This window comes from Heteronotia binoei, chromosome 3 (genome assembly GCF_032191835.1).
Source record: "Heteronotia binoei isolate CCM8104 ecotype False Entrance Well chromosome 3, APGP_CSIRO_Hbin_v1, whole genome shotgun sequence".
Lineage (NCBI taxonomy): Eukaryota > Metazoa > Chordata > Lepidosauria > Squamata > Gekkonidae > Heteronotia > Heteronotia binoei.
Window position 1 is genome coordinate 81,660,394 of NC_083225.1, and position 19,944 is coordinate 81,680,337.

At 40.5% G+C, this 19,944-nt stretch overlaps 1 protein-coding gene across 4 annotated transcripts in view; it reads right to left on the reverse strand.

Annotated features, from left to right (window-relative positions):
* DMD (dystrophin) overlaps window positions 1-19,944 on the reverse strand; it is a 1,885,017-nt gene that overhangs the window by 361,081 nt on the left and 1,503,992 nt on the right. For 3 of the 4 annotated variants that reach the window (XM_060234097.1, XM_060234096.1, XM_060234099.1), the window contains 2 exons: window positions 13,677-13,849; window positions 8,324-8,480 (listed from right to left, as the gene is read on the reverse strand). In XM_060234097.1, the coding sequence (XP_060090080.1) occupies window positions 8,324-8,480; window positions 13,677-13,849 (330 nt within the window). Of the gene's footprint in view, window positions 1-8,323; window positions 8,481-13,676; window positions 13,850-14,341; window positions 14,469-19,944 lie in introns of those variants that run through there. The other variant, XM_060234098.1, reaches the window with a different exon arrangement.

Sequence of the window (19,944 nt, forward strand, 5' to 3'; positions counted from 1 at the left end):
AACTTCTGGACCTGCTCCTAAGCCCTAGTCCAAGACATCCCCCTCCCTTCTTCCCTCAGGCTCTATGGGGTCCTAAAGGAACTCCTCTCTCCACCAATTGCTTGTGCTACTACTAGCCACCCTAATCCTACAGTGTGGGTTACCAAGCCACATCTGGCCCACCAGCTTATTTATTTATTTGTCTGACAGCCTTTGTCCTCCCCAGTCTCTGGACACAGTTCTCTGCCTTTTCATTTTTGATTTGTCAGGGAGAAAGGAACTCATGACTGCTCCCAGTTACCAAGGCTTTAAATCTACATAAGGAATAAATGTTTATACACTTTCAAAATCTGACATTTTGAGTGGAGTCATAGATCCATGCACACAGTACATGGAAGGTAGGAACCGTAAATTTTCATGGAGAAAGACATTTTGCTTTCTGGAGCACAGGGAATTGCAGCACCTATTGGTGATAGATACAGTTTTGAACAAACACTGTTTGTATGTATATGAATGCCCTTTAAATACGCACATTATAAAAACAATCTATACATCTGAGTCAGTTTTCCCTGGCCCATAGGGTGTGTAAAGCATATCCTGTAATTGCGACTTCCACATTTTTTCGCTGTTCTATGAACAAAGGAATCAAATTTTGTCACAAAACAGTAAAATACAGTGTGACTATCCGGTGCTGCTTGAGAGCCATTACATGATCTACTGAGAAAATCATATGAAAAGATTAAAACATTCTGAAGCTCTTGTTACTCTGCAAAATGAAGTAATGAATAAACAAATATATCCATACTAGGGAAAAATAATCATTATCTTTGTGCTGTATATGCTGTGTATATACAGTAGTATAGAGAGTGGATGCCAGATTCCATGGTTCAAATCTCTTCTCAACTATAAGCAGGTTTGGAGGGACTTATCTTTCAGCCCCTTTCTACCTCACACAGTTATATAATGGTTTATGGTTTATTAAATTTATATCCCACCCTTCCTGCTGAAGTAGGCTCAGGGCGGCTCACAACCAATAAAATCACATTAACATTTCAACACGTTAATTACATAATAAACAAATAAAGAAACAAAATACTTTTTCCTGCCTCAAAAGGCCAGAGTCTTGTCAACTAACACAATTTTTAGGAAACATGAACTGAAATCCTTGGGGTCTGTTGGAATTTTAAAGAACTGTCTATTTTAGCTGATGGTATGCAGCAATAAAAGAAATCCATAGGGCATGACAAGTTCTGTTGTGTTCGGGAAATATACCAGAGAGAGGGAGAAAATCCCCAGAAAAGTATAAATAAAGAAGCTGTCAAAGTAAACCTTAAAACTGGTCTTTACTTTCTACTCTCTGTCTCTAAGAGACTTCTAAAGAATAGTCAGAATGACCTAAATCTGAAGGTTCTCTTTTATTCTTTTTGTTCTACAGGGAACCAAAGTGTCTCTAACTAGGCAGATTTCATACTATGACATAAAAGTGCCATTACATGGTGAAAAGCTTTCTACCAGTAACTAAACTGTGCTAACTTTGATAGTTAAGAGAAACAGACAGTGTGACCAAGATACATGGATCTATATATGTGCAATAAAAAACAGAAGCATGTTTAAGGCTCTTGAAAAGTAAAAAAAAATAAGACTTGGGAACAATTTCTGACAGTATGGATCTGTATAATATTTCTCACCCCCAAAGGCTTTTTCAACTTACACTCATATTGGACTTCCAGAGATCCATATGGTAGGTTTTGTGCAAACCGTTTAATTCAGAAGTGTTATAAAATAATCCTGGAGACTTTCATGGAACTTCCGTGGTATTAACCTATAGTGTGTGACTTATGGTTTAATGGCTATATGCACTCACCTTTGAAATTGAATGAACCATCTTTTTAAATAGTATCAATCACACTGTGAAATACTGTAGACTAGTAAAGGGATCTAACTGAACATTTTCAAAATTTATGAAAATGGAAACTAAACTGAGTTGCCTGCCTGTTGACAACTCTGAAGCAGTGATACCTTTCCCTTTTATATTCAGAAGCTGTTTTGCCAATTCTGTTTGATCCTCAGCTTTTAACAAAGGTTTACAGTTCTGGAAATAAACTGAATAGTGGAAAATTCCTTTATTACATCTAGTACATTTATGATCTTGGTAGTACCTTAATCAGGGCATTTTTAAAGCAGGAACTCATTTGCATATTAGGCCACACCTCCCTGATGTAGCCAGTCCTTCTGGAGCTTACAGTAGACCTTGTACTAAGAGCCCTATAAGCTCTTGGAGGATTGGCTACATCAGGGGTGTGTGGCCTAACATGCAAAGGAGTTCCTGCTACAAAAAAAGCCCTTACCTTAATTACATCAAAGAGTAGCCATGTGTAAGCTGGTCCCGACTGTAGAGAATTCTGAAGCTCTACTGGAGCACAGAAGGATGGGGAGGATCATAGATAAATACACAGGGAAGCAGGAGCTGCTAGATGTGTTCCTCTCTCCATTGTTTGTCTCTGCTTACCATGTCTCTCATTTAGTTAATAGCCCAAGGTGTTGAGAAAGGGAATAGCAGCAACAAGTATTAGTTCCAACCATCTTCACCTGCTCTGAAAAACCGTCAGAATACTCGGCCATCATGCCTAGCTACTTCTAAAATGATTAATGTGAAGATCTCAGTTCACTTAAGTAGGTCATAGAAATATATCACTTAAGCTCTGAGTCATGATGGCAGAGTCCTATATACCTTTAAAAAATTATGATTATTTGTTGTTTTTATTCTTCCCTTCTGAGTTAATATCTTGGGCACCTGGACATCTAGCTGCCAGAACTCCTAGTGATACCTTGACATACAGTTTCAGCACCTACAACAGCACAACCCCTAAGACAGTTCTTAGGCCTATGGTTTTGTAATATTTATTTATTGATGTATTAAAATATTCCCTTTGTGACTCAAGGCAATTTGCAAATCTAAATTTTAAACATACAAAGTACAATAAAAGCTTGAATTACTATTTTCCCTTCCCTTTGTGGCTCAAGGCAATTTACAAATCTAAATTTAAAACATACAAAGTACAATAAAAACTTGAATTACTATTTTCTCTTCCACCCAATGCCTGTTGCCTATACCTCATTAAAAGCTCTAACAGATAATATGGACTTATGATTCCTCTTAAAATCTCATAGACAATTCTCCCTTCACCTCCTAGGAAAACCCTACTACAGGGGAGGGGGGAACAAGCATGGGCTCTAGTCAATGTCAGGCAGGCTACCTTAAGTAGTGGAACAACCATATTTGACTCATGAGGATATATGGTAAAAGAGGGTCCATTAGATGTGATGGACTTTAAAAGTCATAATGAATGCCATGAAATTAGCTCAGGACCAAACTGGCAGCCAACATAGCTATTTTAAAGCTTATGCTCTGTTTCTGGGGAACTGGAAGAACAAAGATAAAATAGCAGCAGCAACTGTAAAATGGTTCTTGCTTTACTTTCAGTTATGCCTTCTCCCTTGCTCTTGTAACCAGAGCAAATTGAGGAAGATGAACTACTAGGCTTCTCAGAACAAGCCAAGCCAGGGGCATGTTGTTCCCTTTGTCCCCCTACCCCCAAACACTGGTGTCACCATTCTCATGAACCAGTTTTGCCATCTAATGAAATGTTAAAAATGAAGCTTATTTTATTAATCATTTTATTAACCTAGTAAAGTACCAAAACCTGCAAAATGTCCTAGTACTCTGTAAGATCGTTGGTAGCTGATGCTAGGTCAGGGGATTCCAGTGCTCCTGGGGAGGGGAAAGTATAGCGGTGGGAGCAGGCAAAGTTGGAACGGAAGGAGACTAAGACTCTCCTTCCAGCCTGTGTCCCATCCCAAGGATAGCAGGTAGGAGGGCCAAGTGGAAACACTCGCCTCCATCCCTGGTATTGTGCAACGCTGGGTCCATAAACAATAAAACCTCAGTCCTGCAGGATTTCTTTATCAGGCAGGATATGGACCTGGGTTGTGTGACGGAGACCTGGGTGTGGGACGGGGAGACAGTTGCTCTCTCCCAAGAGGCTCCGCCTGGGTTCTCTGTCCTTCACCAGGCTCGGACTAGCAGGCGGGGGGAGGGGTGGCCTTTTTCATACGGGAGGATTGCTCCTTCAGGGTGCTTCCGCCACCGAAGATCAAGGGCATGGAGTGTGTGGGCCTGGTGTGCTGTCCGCCTAACACGCTGGGGAGAGTTTGGCAATCTGGCTGGTGTGCTGTCCGCCTAACACGCTGGCCAGTGCCTAACCGTCCCTGATGGAGACTGTAGCAGGCTGGGCATTGGAGCATCCTCAACTTAAAGTCCTGGGTGACTTCAACATCCATGCCAAGGATGCGGCTTCCACTCGGGTGACGGACCTAGTGCTTTCCATGGCAGCACTAGGACTCTCCCAATATATAACAGTGCCCACGCACCGGGCTGGGCACACACTAGACCTGATCTTTGTGGCGGGAGTTGTAGTGGATCAGATTTCTGCCGAGGCAGTGCCATGGTCTGACCACCAGGCCTTGAAGGCTCGTGTGGACATACCACCCCTTTCCCGTTTAGGCGGTGAGCAAGTTTTAGCTCGTTCGCGTAGCCAGATGGACCCTTTGCAGCTTCAAATGGCCAAGAGGGATCCCTGGCCCTCTGGTGACTCGCTGGATGAGCTAGTGGAGATTTGGAACAACCAACTCTCCACAGCCATTGATGAGATTGCTCCCCAACTTCATCCTAGTTCACGATCTGCTCCATGGTATACCATGGAGTTGTGATCAATGAAACAGCAATTAAGACGACTAGAGAGACGATGGAGACATACTCACGACGAAGCTATGAGAACATCCTATAGATCATTTATGCGGACCTATGAGATGGCAGTTCAGGCTGCAAAAAAGACCTTTTTACATCCAGAATTCCATCTGTGGCCTCGCGCCCAGCACAATTGTTTAGTATAATTCGGTCACTAACAACTCTATCACAGGGTAAACAAAATATTAGAAAATTGGAAATGTCTGTGAGGCTTTTGCGAGTTTTTTCGCAGATAAGTTCTCGTCGCTCCGACACGAACTTCCCGCCATAGTTGATATAGTAAAAGAACTTGGGGCACCGAGCGCATCTTCTGGTCCAATTTTTGATTCATTCAGCCCACTCAGCCTGGAGGAAGTCGACAGGATCCTTTTGGCTGTACGCCTTATGACTTGTAGGTTGGATCAGTGCCCGTCCTGGCTTATAAAAGCTAGCCAGACATGGCTACGTGACCCACTACAAGGTATTGCCAACAGATCCCTGGTAGAAGGGATCTTTCCCACACCTCTTAAAGAGGCAATGGTCCGTCCCCTCTTAAAAAAACCATCTGCAGATCCAGCCGTATTGGCAAATTATCGGCCGGTATCAAACCTTCCCTTTTTTGGTAGGGTTGTAGAGCGGGTGGTGGCAACTCAGCTACAGGGATTCCTGGAGGACACTTCCACACTGGATCCATTTCAGTCCAGCTTTCGACCAGGTCACAGGACGGAGACAGCTCTGGTCACTCTCATAGATGACCTCATGCGACATCTGGATTGGGGCGGCTCAGTGGTGCTGTTGTTATTAGATCTGTCAGCTGCTTTTGATATGGTTGACCATCAGCTACTGACTAGCTGCCTTGCCGATGTGGGGATTCAGGGGTCCGCCTTACAGTGGTTGACCTCCTTTCTCCAAGATCGGGGACAAAGGGTGATGATAGGGGAGGAAGCATCCCAGAGGCACTCTCTCAGTTGTGGGGTGCCACAGGGAGCAGTCCTATCCCTGATGCTATTTAATATCTATATGCGCCCCCTTGCCCAGATTGTCAGGAGGTATGGACTGGGTTGTCATTCTGAATGTACCCCGGAAAATCTAGACCTGGCCCTTCAAGCCATGGCTTCGTGGCTCAGGTTGAGTCGACTGAAATTGAATCTGATGAAGACGGAGGTTCTCTATCTGAGCCGGGGTGGTCTGGGGGGAGGGGTTCATCTGACGGCTCTTGACGGGGTGCCATTAATACCGGCCCTTAAGGTCAGGAGCTTGGGCATGCTCCTTGAGTCCTCTCTTACAATGGAGGCACAGGTTGCGGCCACAGTTAGATCCACCTTTTTCCACCTTCGGCGGGCACGGCAGCTGGCCCCGTTCCTGGAGCACAACGACTTAGCAATGGTGATCCATGCTATGGTCACTTCAAGAATAGATCACTGTAACGCTCTCTATATGGGGCTACCCTTGACGCTAACCCGGAAACTACAGCTAGTGCAGAACACTGCGGCACGGCTGTTAATGAGACTTCCTCGATGGGAGCACATTCAGCCAGTGCTGAAAGAGCTGCACTGGCTTCCTGTTGTGTTCCGAGTTCGTTTCAAGGTGTTGGTGTTGACCTTTAAAGCCCTTTATGGTCAGGGGCCTGTCTATCTGTGGGACCACCTTTCTCCGCATATTCCCCAGAGAGCACTGCGTTCAGGGACGAAAAATCTATTGTCCATCCCTGGACCAAAAGAAGCCAGGTTACGTACGACACGAGCCAGGGCCTTCTCGGTGGCAGCGCCAGAATTCTGGAATGCTCTCCCGGAGGCCATAAGGGCCCTGTGGGATTTGTCTACATTCCGCAGGGCCTGTAAGACCGAATTGTTCCGACAGGCCTTCGACGTTTAACCGAGAGAGAGCTGCCACTGGACATTATATCGAACTTTCAGAACCTCTATACTGTACTGTATTAATACAGCACCATGAAATGTTTTAAATAATTTAAATACGTAATTATGTTTTATATGTTTTATTGGTTTTTAATGGAATTAATGTGATGTTGTGAGCCGCCCTGAGTCCGCTTGCAGAGAGGGCGGGATATAAGCTTAACGTAATAATAAATAAATAAATAAATAAAACTAGTTTTCATTAAAAAAAAACTAGGGAACACACATCAATATCAATTGTATTAATTCAGTTTTCCACTAACTCATGCCATACCATTTCTGAATGTATCACACCTTTGTCCTTCATATTTTCCTATGCTAGATTTGTGGGAACCAAGGAAATTTCCCTTAAATCCATGCCTGCAGTGTTACTGGACTAGTGCAGCATAGTTGGTTCTCTACAAGCCAGGGTTTTCAAATCTGAATCCAGCCGAAACATTTCCATTCTCTTCCATTCTTCTTTGCTGCTGGTGGCAATTCCCTTTTTGATCTCTTACTGGCCTTAACTAAAGTTTAAGTGTCATAAAATCTGCACAGACGCTAAGAACTGTTAATAACTACATTACATACAGAACACAATCATGCATAGATACTCCACACAGGAAAGTAGAATTAAACATACCCAGCTAATGTGGGCCCACACACCCATACCTATACTTGCTGAGACAGAACCTACATGCTTAAAAATCTCCAAAGCAGTAGTGCCCACCATCTCCTGAGGATGCCTGTTCCACTGAGGAACCCCTCGAACTATCAGGAAGTTTTTCCTTACTGTTAGCAAAAATGTCAACTTTCTGGTTCTAGTCCAACCATCCAGGGCAACAGAAAGCAACTACACTCGATCTTCTATATAACAGCCCTTCAAATACTTGAAGATTCTTTGTACATGGTTATATTGAGTACTTAGGGTGTCGATTTTCCATCATAACCAGAATGTGAAACCAAGGTTTAAAGTTTGTTTGCAAAACAGTTGAAACTGAGGCTGGTTAATATAATTGCAGGGCAAGAACAAACCATGGTTAGGTAAGGGAAAGGAAAATTCACAGTTGAGAGGTAAAGGAAGGAAGAGGGAATGTACATTCTTGAGAGTGCATCCTAGTTTGGAATTGCAGTATCTGGGACATCTTCACCACAGACCACTATTGTTTCAACCACTACTTTAATCAACTTTAATCAACTCACAATACAAGAACTCGTGGGCATTCGATGAAATTGCTGAGCAGACAGGTTAAAACGGATAAAAGGAAGTACTTCTTCACCCAAAGGGTGATTAACATGCGGAATTCACTGCCACAGGAGGTGGTGGCGGCCACAAGTATAGCCACCTTCAAGAGGGGTTTAGATAAAAATATGGAGCTCAGGTCCATCAGTGGCTATTAGCCACAGTGTGTGTGTATATATAATTTTTTTTGCCACTGTGTGACACAGAGTGTTGGACTGGATGGGCCGTTGGCCTGATCCAACATGGCTTCTTTTATGTTCTTATGTTAACTTATCCTGCACGCAAATTAGTTAAATGTCCCTAATCAGGTTATTTTTAATTATGCCTAACATTGATTTTATGACTCAATGTAAGAATTTGATTCATGTTTGAAATCTAACAAGCATCATCTAGTACTGCAAAACTGATTTTGCAATATCATACCCTGTGTGTATCATTCTGCTTTTGTACTGTGGGAAGATCTCCACCAATAGGTGCCTGTCGTTTTAACTCATCTTCTTTCAACTGCAGCCATGCTAGAAGTTCCTGGAGGGAAAGGTGTAATCGTCTCCACTGGTCAGAACTGGCTTCTAGATGAGACCTGGAAAACACAATATTTATAAGGAGCATGGAATCATGAAAAATCTCTATGTAAATAGTCAAACACATAAGGATGATCAAGATGACACTATGCTGTCCTATCTCTTTATCATATCTGCATTGGTTCCAGTTTCCCCTACTATTCTTTCACTGGGGTTTTTACACAGATACCTACATGCATAGGGTCAGATATCAAAGGGGCCGTGTTCTGAACAATCATGTGGGGCTAAAGACAACATTTAAAGAATACTGCTTTTTAGGTGGACACTAATGAAAAAGGATTCTATCCTACTTACTTTGAACTCATTGATAAAAATTTCTTATGATAAAATTTCATTGATAAAATTTCTAATGGGCCAGGATTGTACACAGCCCTCCCCCCTCTGGTAGGGACTACCAATGGAAGTAACATTCAATAAGGTTGCCAGCTCTGGGTTGGGAAATACCTGGAGATTTGGGAGGGATGGAGCTTAAGGAAGGTGAAACTTGGGAGGGGACAGACTTCAGTATGGTATAATACCATAAAGTCCACCTTCCAAAGTGGTAATTTTTTCCCAGTTGAACTGATCTCTGTTGCCTGGTGATCAATTGTAATAGCAGTAGACTGGGGTCATTTCAAAGAAAAAGAGCACAATTCATTTGCATAATTAATTTGTATATGCCACACACCCCTGACATCACTGGAAGGTGTACTAAATTATATCATCACAGCAGCTACCTTAAAATGCTTCTTGAATTAGAATTGTCATAATAAAACCTTATTCCCATCATACTTTTTAAATGGCCACAGTGGCATGAGGAAGATTTCCATCTGTCTGTTTTGGTTATTTTCCCATTTTTTGTGCAGAAAAATATTAGAAAATTTGCCAAATCCTAGTGCAGCAAAATTCTTTACAGGGGGCTTGAACAATGGAGTCCAGAACAAGGCGGGGGAGAGAAAGAGCACACAAAAAATTAGAGGTTCTAGAGCTCTGCTCCTGTGAACTGCTGCCCAAAATGAGGCCTAGTAGTAGACCTCCAGCCAATTCCTGGAGGCTGGCAAACTAGGCTTGCCAATCCCCAGGTCCCAGCAGGGGTTCTCCCGCTTTCCAGGCTCCTTCCCGCCCCCAGTCAGCTGGCCAGCGGGGGAAGCTCCACCCCCACAGCCATCATGTGCCTTTCCCCCTCTGGAGACTTCAGTCTCTACTTGAGAAAGCCTTCCTCTTTGGATGATGTGTCTGCATCTTTAAAGCTGAAGGGGAGCGGGGCGGGGGGGAAGGAGGCAGAACAACATGGCTATGAAAGGAGCCCAGACCCTCCATTTGTTGTACAATCCTTGCAGAGATTGTTTGCATAGTGTGAAGGTAAACTTGAACCTTTGGTTGTCCTGTCTTACTGTGAAAAACTTGAAAGTTCGGCAACTCATGAGTAGAGATGCCAATCCCTAGGTGGGGGCAGGGGAGCCCTGGTTTGGAGGCCCTCCGGAGCTTCAGGATCATCAGAAACAGGGGAGGGGAGAGGGAGGGAAATGTCTGCTGGACCATAGAGTATAATGGAGAATTAATCCCGTGGTATCTGGGGCTCTGGAGGGGTGGTTTTTTGAATTAGAGGTACTAAATTTTCAGCATAGCATCTAATGAATCTCCTCAAAATGCTCTCCAAGTTTCAAAAAGATTGGACCAGGGGCTCCAATTCTATGAGCCCCAAAAGAAGGTGCCGCTATCCATTATTTTTAATGTAGGGAAGGCATTAAAAAGGTATGTTGTTCCCTTAAATGTGATGGCTAGAACTTCCTTCGGAGTTCAGTTGTGCTTGTCACAACTTTGTTTATGGCTCCACCCCCAAAGTCTCCAGATATTTCTTGAATTGGACTTGGCAACCCTATGGCACGCCTACATATAAAAGTACATGTTTTCAAAAAATAAAACACATTCCCAGGTCCCCTCTCCAACAGTGACAGCTAGAAGAATGCATTTTATTGGGTTTTATTGCCAAAATGGTAACTGTGAGCATTGCCAGCAAAATTGTTAGGAAAACACAACATATAAGTGATTAAATACAGCCAGACTGTTTGTGCCATTAACACAAGTGATTGTGAAACAAATAGGAACAGGAAATAACAGAAATTGCAGAATCGAGAATTAAAAAACAGCAACAACAACCTCAGACTTCCTAAATTTGTACATTATACGAACTTGATGCCTAAGCAGTTTATGATCATTATTGTTTCATTATTAAATGGTGTTCACAGTTTTCAGTCACAAGTCACTTTTTCTCTATAGTAGAATGAAACTGAATGCTCCTCTTATGGAGAGATCTTGTTCATTGTCTGTGGTAATCTCAAATCTTTTTAAAAAGAAAAGAAAGAAAGATTAAGGCTTTCTCTCTGTTTCCCCACCTACATGTTTTGGCTATACTAAACTCTTCATTGTAATTTACTGCTTCTATTGAGCAAGAGGCCTGACATTACATTTAACTGAAGAACGTAAAGCAACCGTGATAAAGAAGGGTCACTATTTTTTACTTGATTAATGTCATCAGTATCAAAACTATAGCAAGTGAATTGACGAAAAGCTCCTTTATTTTGGCTAATGTTCCATATTTCTTTTCGCATGGCTTTTTATTTTGCTTAGTTTATGGTTAACAAGCATTTTGGGAAAAACACTGCAAAAGCTATAATCCTTTCTTTAACATGTGTATAGAAAAAATAATTTTCTGTTTTTTTCAGCCACACATTTTTCATCTTTATGTATTTCATTTACTTTTAATTATTAATATTATGAAGAGTTCTTCTATCATTTATACACCGATGTCCCTCAGAACTCTGACTGCAAAAAAAGCAAATATTTCATATATCACATTGAAAGGCTTATGCCACTAGTCACCCCCTGAGCTTTCCTCAACATATAGAATTGGACTGAACAAAAGAGTATCTGGGAAAGAGTGCTTTAGTGTTGGACTGTCTGTGATAAGCCTCTTGGATGGTTACTGCAGAAAGAATGACGAAGCCATCTGAAGCTTTCTATTCCAAAGAATTTTTTGCAGCTTTGCCTGTTATTATATACTCCTATGGAGGTGTTTTGTTTTTTTTAAACTTGTAAGACAATTTGTCTTTTAATTTCTGGTATTCAGCTTCTAGCTTAACAGTACACCTTGCAAACCCACTAAGGATGTAATCCACATATACTTACTTAAGAGTAAGTTATATAGAGACTAAGCAATATATCTAATTCTCAATGTAGTCCTGTTTGTGGATACTTAAATCCAGAGACTGAGGCCATGGAAAGACAAGACAGATTTTTCTACAAACCTAAAAAATCCCAGGTTTGCAAAACATATCTAAAATCTTTTTTTTAAAAAATGGAGGTTAAAATAGATGCAGTGTCTGTAGTTTTAAGAAACAAATGCCCTCAGTGGCTGTTGTTAGAGAGTCACAACACTATTGCCAGTCTTCAGGGGAAAGAGAAGGGCTCTTTCAGCCTTTGAGGAAGGACTCAATGGGACCAGGACTGCCAGTAACCACCTAGCAACTTGCTGCAGTGCAACATGCATGGCTCATCCATGCTTGGCTGCTTGTTACTGTTCAACAGAAGATATCCTGTGGACAGCTAGTGTAATGGTTAGTATTTCAGACTAGAATTTGGGAGGCCTGGGTTTAAATCCCCACTTTGCTTAGAGATTTTGGGCCACTCACACTCTCAGCCTAACCCATCTCACAGGATTGTTGTGAGGATAAAAATGGAGGAGAGTGAGGTAAGTTGCTTTGTGTTCCCATTGTGGAGCAAGATGGGATATAAATGAAGTAAATAAATAAATCCTGAATATCGGGGGGGCGTTGTTAAAAGGTAAGCCGCTTCTTAGTAGAGAGAAAGAAGCAGGAAAAGGTGAGGATGTGGTGGCTGCCAGGAATGAGAATAGGAAACAACATGCAGGGTAGATATAGGGGGAAAGTAAAGACCCCCCCACCCCACACACGCAAGTTCTTGCAGGTTTCCCACCATTGAGCTGTGCCTGGCTCAGCCTGCACCACACAACTTGACCAGAGTTTTTTTGGGTGAAGAGATGCTGTCAAGAGGATGGAATCAGGAAAAGCTGAAGATGAAGGTCCAACAAAGGTAGGTTGGCTAGTGAGTTGGAAGGCAAGAAGGAAGCAGGAAAGGGGTAGAGGCTATGGGGGGTTTCATGGACAGAAAAGAGGAAATAGTGTGGGAAGGGAAAGTATGATGTCCCCATAAGTCCTTGCACACACCCCTTGTACTATATATTTACAAATAAATAGATTTAAGACTCAGCTGTCATGTTACAATTCTCTGCTCCAACTGATGCAAAGAACACATTCATATATATATATATATATATATATATATATATATATATATATATATATATATATATATATATATATATATATATATATATATATATATATATATATATTTCAAGAATAATTAAGGCTTCATTGTTATATTTGAAACACAGGGAAATGCAGTTTTGCTGAAGTTTTTTTCTGCAGCAACTCCAACTGCCATTTTTTTTACACTAAATAGTGGCTTGCCTCTTCAGGAGTTGAAATGGTTGGGGTGGGGAAATCAAAAGTAGTTCTAACTGTACTTGTAGGTCATAATTTTTTCCCATCAAGTTAGTATTTGGAAGGGAGACTTCCATCCAGGGTCTCTACATAAAGGCAGGCAGTGGTAATCCACATCTAAATTCACTTATGGAACCCCAACAGGGTTTTCAAAGCAAGATAAATTTAGATGTGGATTACCACTGCTTGCCTTTATGTAGAGACCCTGGTATTCCTTGGAAGTCTCCCATCCAAATACTAACCAGCGCTTACCCCATTTAGCTTCCAAGATCTGATGAGACTGGGCTAGCCTAGGCTATACAGGTCAGGGTTTGGTTCAAACGTACTAATATACAATTAGCATCCTCAGAAATCATCCTTCCTATATTGCCCTTAACATCCTGGCTATATAGTATAGGTCATCATTTTGGTTACAACATATGAGAATCCATATCTAGCATCATTATCAAAATTGTATACTTCAGAGGAAAAAGGGATGCTGGTTAAACTATATTAAAAAAACATTCTTATTCTTAAATTGCAGCAACACAAACAAACAAAAATACTTGTTTGCAGCAACAGACCAATGTTACTACCTCTCTTAAATTACTGATAACCTGAGCACTTTAGCACCCTCTGTTTGAGCCCTACCTAATATTGAGAGATTTTTTCCGAAGTTCACTCCATCTGAAGTTCATGTTATCCAGCCGTCTCTGCAGCAAGGTTGCATCATCAGAACCTTCCAGAGATCTCAAGATTTTCTGTCCATTTTCATCCAGGCTGTGGAAGATGTCATTGTGTGTTTCAATTTCTTTCTGGAGTTCCTACAATGAAACACATGCATGAAATTCTGTCAGAGAAATGTCACAGATAAACCAAAATAGGTTCTTGGCAATTATAATGAAAATAAAGATGTAAAGATATACTGATATTGTGATTTCTTAAAAGATCTTACCTGAATAAATTAAATTCCAGAGTTCATTCCATTTGGGAAACACAAATGGGAATAACTATGCTAGTTCATTCATACAGGTTCCCTTTCCCAACCCCAAATAAACTGAATATTTTAAACAGATCGTTGATCCATTGTTGTTCATTCTTAAAGAAAAACAACTATGCTATCTACTATGCAGAATGTACTGTCTTTCCTATGGTTTGATAAAGCAATGCATTTATACAAGCACAGTTTTGTCAGAGAACGTACATTAAAAATATACATTATCATCAGGCTTTGACATGTAACAAAAAGGCACAGATTGGTTATGTTACATTGCTGGTAATATTAAAAAGCCCTCAGGATCTCAGTCAAATCTGACCTTTACATGGTAAGTCTTCCTGTGTAACATTTTTAACTTGAACCAGAAGCTTCAGCACTGGTCTTGCCGCATAGAAATCCCAGGAAAACTAAGCTACTGCAACAGCAGAGCTTTAAAATGCCAAGTTCAGTTACATTCCATTGACAGAATGCATTTCAGAGCACAGGCCTCAATAGTCAATAGTAATAAACAGCTACTTTGTACTATATAAAAACATCAGTCAGGGCCATGGCTGTAGGAGGAACCAAGAATACACAACTGGCAGCTTATGTTGAACAGCCGACTTTTCTTATCACTTTCAAACTGCAGACCAGAAACTTTTAAAATTCATTTTTTCCTCTCATTTTTAGTCAACCGGCCACTGCCAAAGGAACATTCTTTAGAGAGCTAACTGCCTGGTACTAGCATTCCTATCTGCCTACACACTGAATAGTGTCTTTGTATATTTTCTGACCCGCTTGTCAGTTTTTAAAAAATGCTTCAGCTCCACAAATATATAGATTTATTTGAGGGGTGAACAGCACTTGCTCATTAAGATTATATAAAAATAAATAAAACTATTACTTCAAGTTAGAGCAAGAAGAGATGGGAGTTAGAACTTCAAACTGCTGGCAGGTCATTAATTGAAACTGGAATAACAATTATCTGCCTGAGATATGGGAAGCTTAAAGCTGCTTCTTTAATATGGAATTAACATATCCTAATAGGAATATCCTCTAAAAGTATGTAAGAGGAATAAGCCACACTAATTTCAGTGAAACTCAGGATTATGTAAGAGCTGTCAGTGAGGTCTTTGGCAGATTCTTGGTGTTGAAAATCTAATAAAAATGACCCTTATTTATTTAATTTGCACTCCTATTCAAATAATCAATATGCATTGAAGCCTGGCTGTCATTTCCAGGTTTGGGAATTCCTGGAAATTTGGGAGTAAAGACTGGGAGGGATGGGTTCTGTGGAGAAAAAGATCACAGGGGGGTATGATGTCATTCACTCCACGCTTGCAAACAGCCATTTTTTCCAGAGGAACTGATATATATAGTTTGGAGATAAGTTTTTATCTCAGAAGATTTCCAGGTTCCACTTGGAGAGTGGAAATCCTAACTGTAGAAGTGAAATGTAATCGGAACATAGAATTTTAGAAAAGCCTGCTGGATTAGGCTAATGGTCTAGTGCTCAGAGAAACTATAGGATTTCAAGCTAACATGGCATGCCCATACTATGTACTTTTGCATCACATTTATTTTACTTCATCTTTAACCATCTGTGGCAATGTTTTCACTCACACAGAGTTCCTTCTACCCTCCATAGCCTCTGTCCCACAGATTCAGAATTACAGATAGGTCTAGGGTTACCAGGTTTGATTAAGGAAATATCTGAGGACTTGGGGGGGGGGGGACCAGGAGACTGTGGGGGTGGAGCCTAGAGCAAGGTTGTGACAAGCATAATTGAACTCCAAAAGGATTTCTGGCTATCACATTTAAAGGGAACACACTCCTTTTAAATGCCTTCCCTTCATTGAAAATAATAGAGGATGGGGCATCTTCTTTTTGGGCTCATAGAACTGGATCCAATCTTATTGAAACTTGGGTGGTGTTTTGAGGAGAGGCACCAGATGCTATGCTGAAAATGTGCCTCTACCTTGAAAGCCAGCTCCCCATATCAACATTCCTCACGAGGAAGCCCATGCAGTTGTGGAAGAAACTTTGGAAAAGAGGGAGGTTCTTTCCCCGTCTACATATTTTTTATTGGAATTAACAGAGATTATACTAGAGAAGAGTTTTTTTAAGTATAAGGAAGAGTTTTATCTTCAGACTAGAGGCATGGCAATGGACTCGAGTTTTGCTCCGAGCATAGCCAATTTGTTTATGGGTAAACTAGAAAGTGACTGGATTTGTAATGTTATCAACAATCCTTTTTTTTTTTTTAACAGATCTTATTTTTTAAAAGATTTATTGATGATCTGTTCTTTATGATTGATTTATTGATGATCTGTTCTTTATGATGATCTGTTCTTTATGAGTCATGCATTAAGAAATTTGTGGAATGGTTGAATGGAATTTATCCCACTATTAGGTTTTCGGGCAAGCATGATACGGAAGCAGTACCTTTTTTAGACATTTGGGTTTACAAACGGCAAAATGGCAGTTTGGTAGTGCGTACGTACTGTAAGGAGACGGATAGGAATTTGTTTCTCCATTATCGGTCATTCCACCCAATACATTTGCAGAACAACATTCCATTTGGACAATTCCTAAGACTTAAATGGAATAGCACTGATGAAGGGAATTATATGAGAGACAGTAGATGGTTGGTTGAGAACTTTCACAGCAGAGGCTTCCCTAGCCAGGTTATAGAAAGGGCCAGGTTAAGAGCACATCGGGTAGATTGTAATTCATTGTTTACTAACTCAGAAAGACAATAAAGTAATCATATAATGTGTAGCTTTGACTACACACCCTTGTCTAATGAGATTTGTAGAATCATTTTGCGACATTGGCATTTGTTGAGTGATATACCGGGTTGCCAACTAACTCCCTATATTGTGTTAAGGAAAACAAATGGTATCAGAGACAGGTTAGTTCATTCAGACATGAGTTATGAGGAGAAGGAAGAAGAACCTTTAAAAGGTCACTTCCCATGCACATGGTGTTTAGCATGTTCACAATCCATGCAAATTACTGTTCTAAATAATTTCTCTACTCGTGCCACGAAAAACGTCATTTATTTAATTCTGTGTGGATGTGGGCTCCCCTACGTTGGGAATACTACCCATCCAGTAAGAGTGAGAATATTGGAACACCGTAGTCGGATCAAGAATTCAGTGATGGATGCTCCCCTTGTGAGCCATTTCCAGGAGAAAAATAATTCTCATGATAGTTTTAAATTTTTTGCATTGTATAAATATAAACCATGGGAAGACTCAGAGGATGTGGCAACCATTTTGCTTCGGGAAGAATGCTATTGGATCCACATATTAAATTTGGTCTTGCTATATGGTTTAAATAACCATTTGGACTATTCATGCTTTTTGTAACATGAATTATTCAATGTGTGATTGGGCTGTTTTCTGTATTTGTGTACAATGCAAAAATTGATGCATGATGGAAATGGATTTTTGTAATGGCATGTTAATATTGGTAGTGAATGTAAGTATGGCATGATCTTTTCTATGTAAAAACAGGTGTTGGTGATTACAGCTTTAAAAATGTCCCGGGGCGGCGGCCATTTGACTTGAGCCGCTTGTGAGCATGATGCTGGTTTGAAGTTTTTTTTTGGAGAATTTGCATTCCCATACAAGTAGTAAAAACACTAGGTATAGTTTATATATGGGAGTATTGGATTTTATCTCCATTAGAGAGTGGCTCATGCTTTGTTTTATTACAGTTGAGCACTGGGGAGCACAGTGGAAGTGTTACTGTAAGTGTTTTTGGATGGGGACATCTTACAAGTATGGGTCATTGAAGCTGTGATCATAACACCTTTATGATATTGTACTGAAATGGATGGAGTTTCTGTGTTATATTGTATTAGAGATTTAAGAATTTACAGAGCACCCTATGCTGGAAGAGTTTTAGTCAAAGCAGGACATTCCAAAGTCAACAGTCTGCACATTGGGACTTCCTTTTGGAAGAAAATTTATGAATTCTTTTGTCAATTTGTTTATTGTATATGCACACTAATATTACATAGTAATTTGGTCACTATAACCATTGGTTGTTTACATTATTGTTCCTTAAGTAACTTCTCTCCCAACTGGGGATTGGCAACCCTAGCATAAGTCACACAGTCACAGTTTGTGACTTGTCTTGCCTCTATTAAATACATGCATTTATGTATTAGGCAAGATATTAGCTTCTCTGTGTGTTTTTCTTTCCCTGAGACCATAAATATCCAGCACAAGGGGTAAAACAAAGAAGAAGTCAACTTTTATTTATGATTTGAATATTGGAGTAAATCAGATCAGGGGCGCAGCCAGGATTGTAAAATTCGGGGGGCTTTTTAAAAAGTTGAGGGGCACCCTTTCCCATCCACTGCAGGACTTGCCACTTCTCAGGAGCTTTCTGAGTGGGGGCAAAATCTGGAGGCTCTAAAAGTGGCCAAGTTGAGGCAGCCAACCCTAAAACTTTGGAGTCAAGAAGAGGCTGTACCTTGCATGCAAGCAGGGGGGTTTCCTGCCACCTTCCTCTCCCCCACCTCAGCACTTTGCAACCAGCAGCTCCATACATTCCCCCCCCACACACACATAAGCAACAGGACTATCAAAAATAAATTAACTTTCTATAATATTGATTCTGTGGAATTATGTCATTTTCAGAAAGAAAAGTTAGTAAGGGATACTAAACAGACACTACATGTCTTTCATATTGCTTGTAAGATACAACATATCTTAATGTTATATGAATTATAAGCAATTTAATGAATTATAAGCAATTTTGCATTACATGAACATTTCCCACAGCCTTTGATACCAGGCTTCTAATGTGGGTGCATGTTTCTCTACACAGTGTGAGGCTATGACTAGCCGTGCCGTGGCTATCAAAATATGAATTAATTCTGTTGTACTGGAATTTAACCTTTGGTCTTGCCAATTATGAAGTAAAAAAATACCAGGTTCCAGTGCTAAGGCTATATGGGTAATTTTGCTTATTTGTCTATTTACCTGTTGTCAAAATGCATAAATATATCTGCATCGCCACAAACAATGGATAAAATCTGCTTTTTCGCCACAAGACTTTTTGCAGAGAGGGTCAATGGTGGGATCAATTTTGTTTAGTTTGGATGGAGACCAATACCAGCGTAGTAATGTTTTATGAAACTGAAATTTGATACTTGTAATATTTGATTTGTTCCCATAAGAGTTCCAAATATGTTCCCTGTGATGTTTGTCTAGATTTTTTTTGACAGTCTTTATTCCATTGTTCCTGATATTGGTAAGTATGAACTTCCATTTGAGAAATTCAGAATTTATATATTTTTGACAGAAGGCCTTTTGTATTGCTTTTGAGAGCTTTTATAAGATTTTCATAACTAGTCTGAGGATAGGGAAATACTTCCTTTATCATAGGGGAATAAAACGTATTTTTGATTTGTAAGTATTGAAACCAATTAATCTTATGTCCCAATTTCTTTTCTAATAACTTTAGTCTATGAATTTGTTATTGTGTCTTAAATCTAGTAACCGATAACAATCTTTCTGTCTCCAACTTAGATATTCTGGATTCTGATGACTTGGGAAATACCATTGTTGGTTTATAATTACTGACTCTGGGGTGATTTGCTTTCACATTTTCACGACAGACTTTTTACAGGGTGGTTTGCCATTGCCTTTCTCAGTCATCTACACTTTCCCCCCAGCAAGCTGGGTACTCATTTTACCAACTTCAGAAGTATGAAAGGCTGAGTCAACCTTGAGCTGGCTACCTGAACCCAGCTTCCTCTGGTATTGAACTCAGGTCGTTAGCAGAGAGCTCAACTGCAGTACTGCAGCTTTACCACTCTGTCTACTTACACTTGCACCTGCTGGAATGGCCTTGGGTCAGCCATAGCTCTGGCAGAGATTGTCCTTGAAAGGGCAGCTGCTGTGGGAGTCCTCTCAGCCCCAC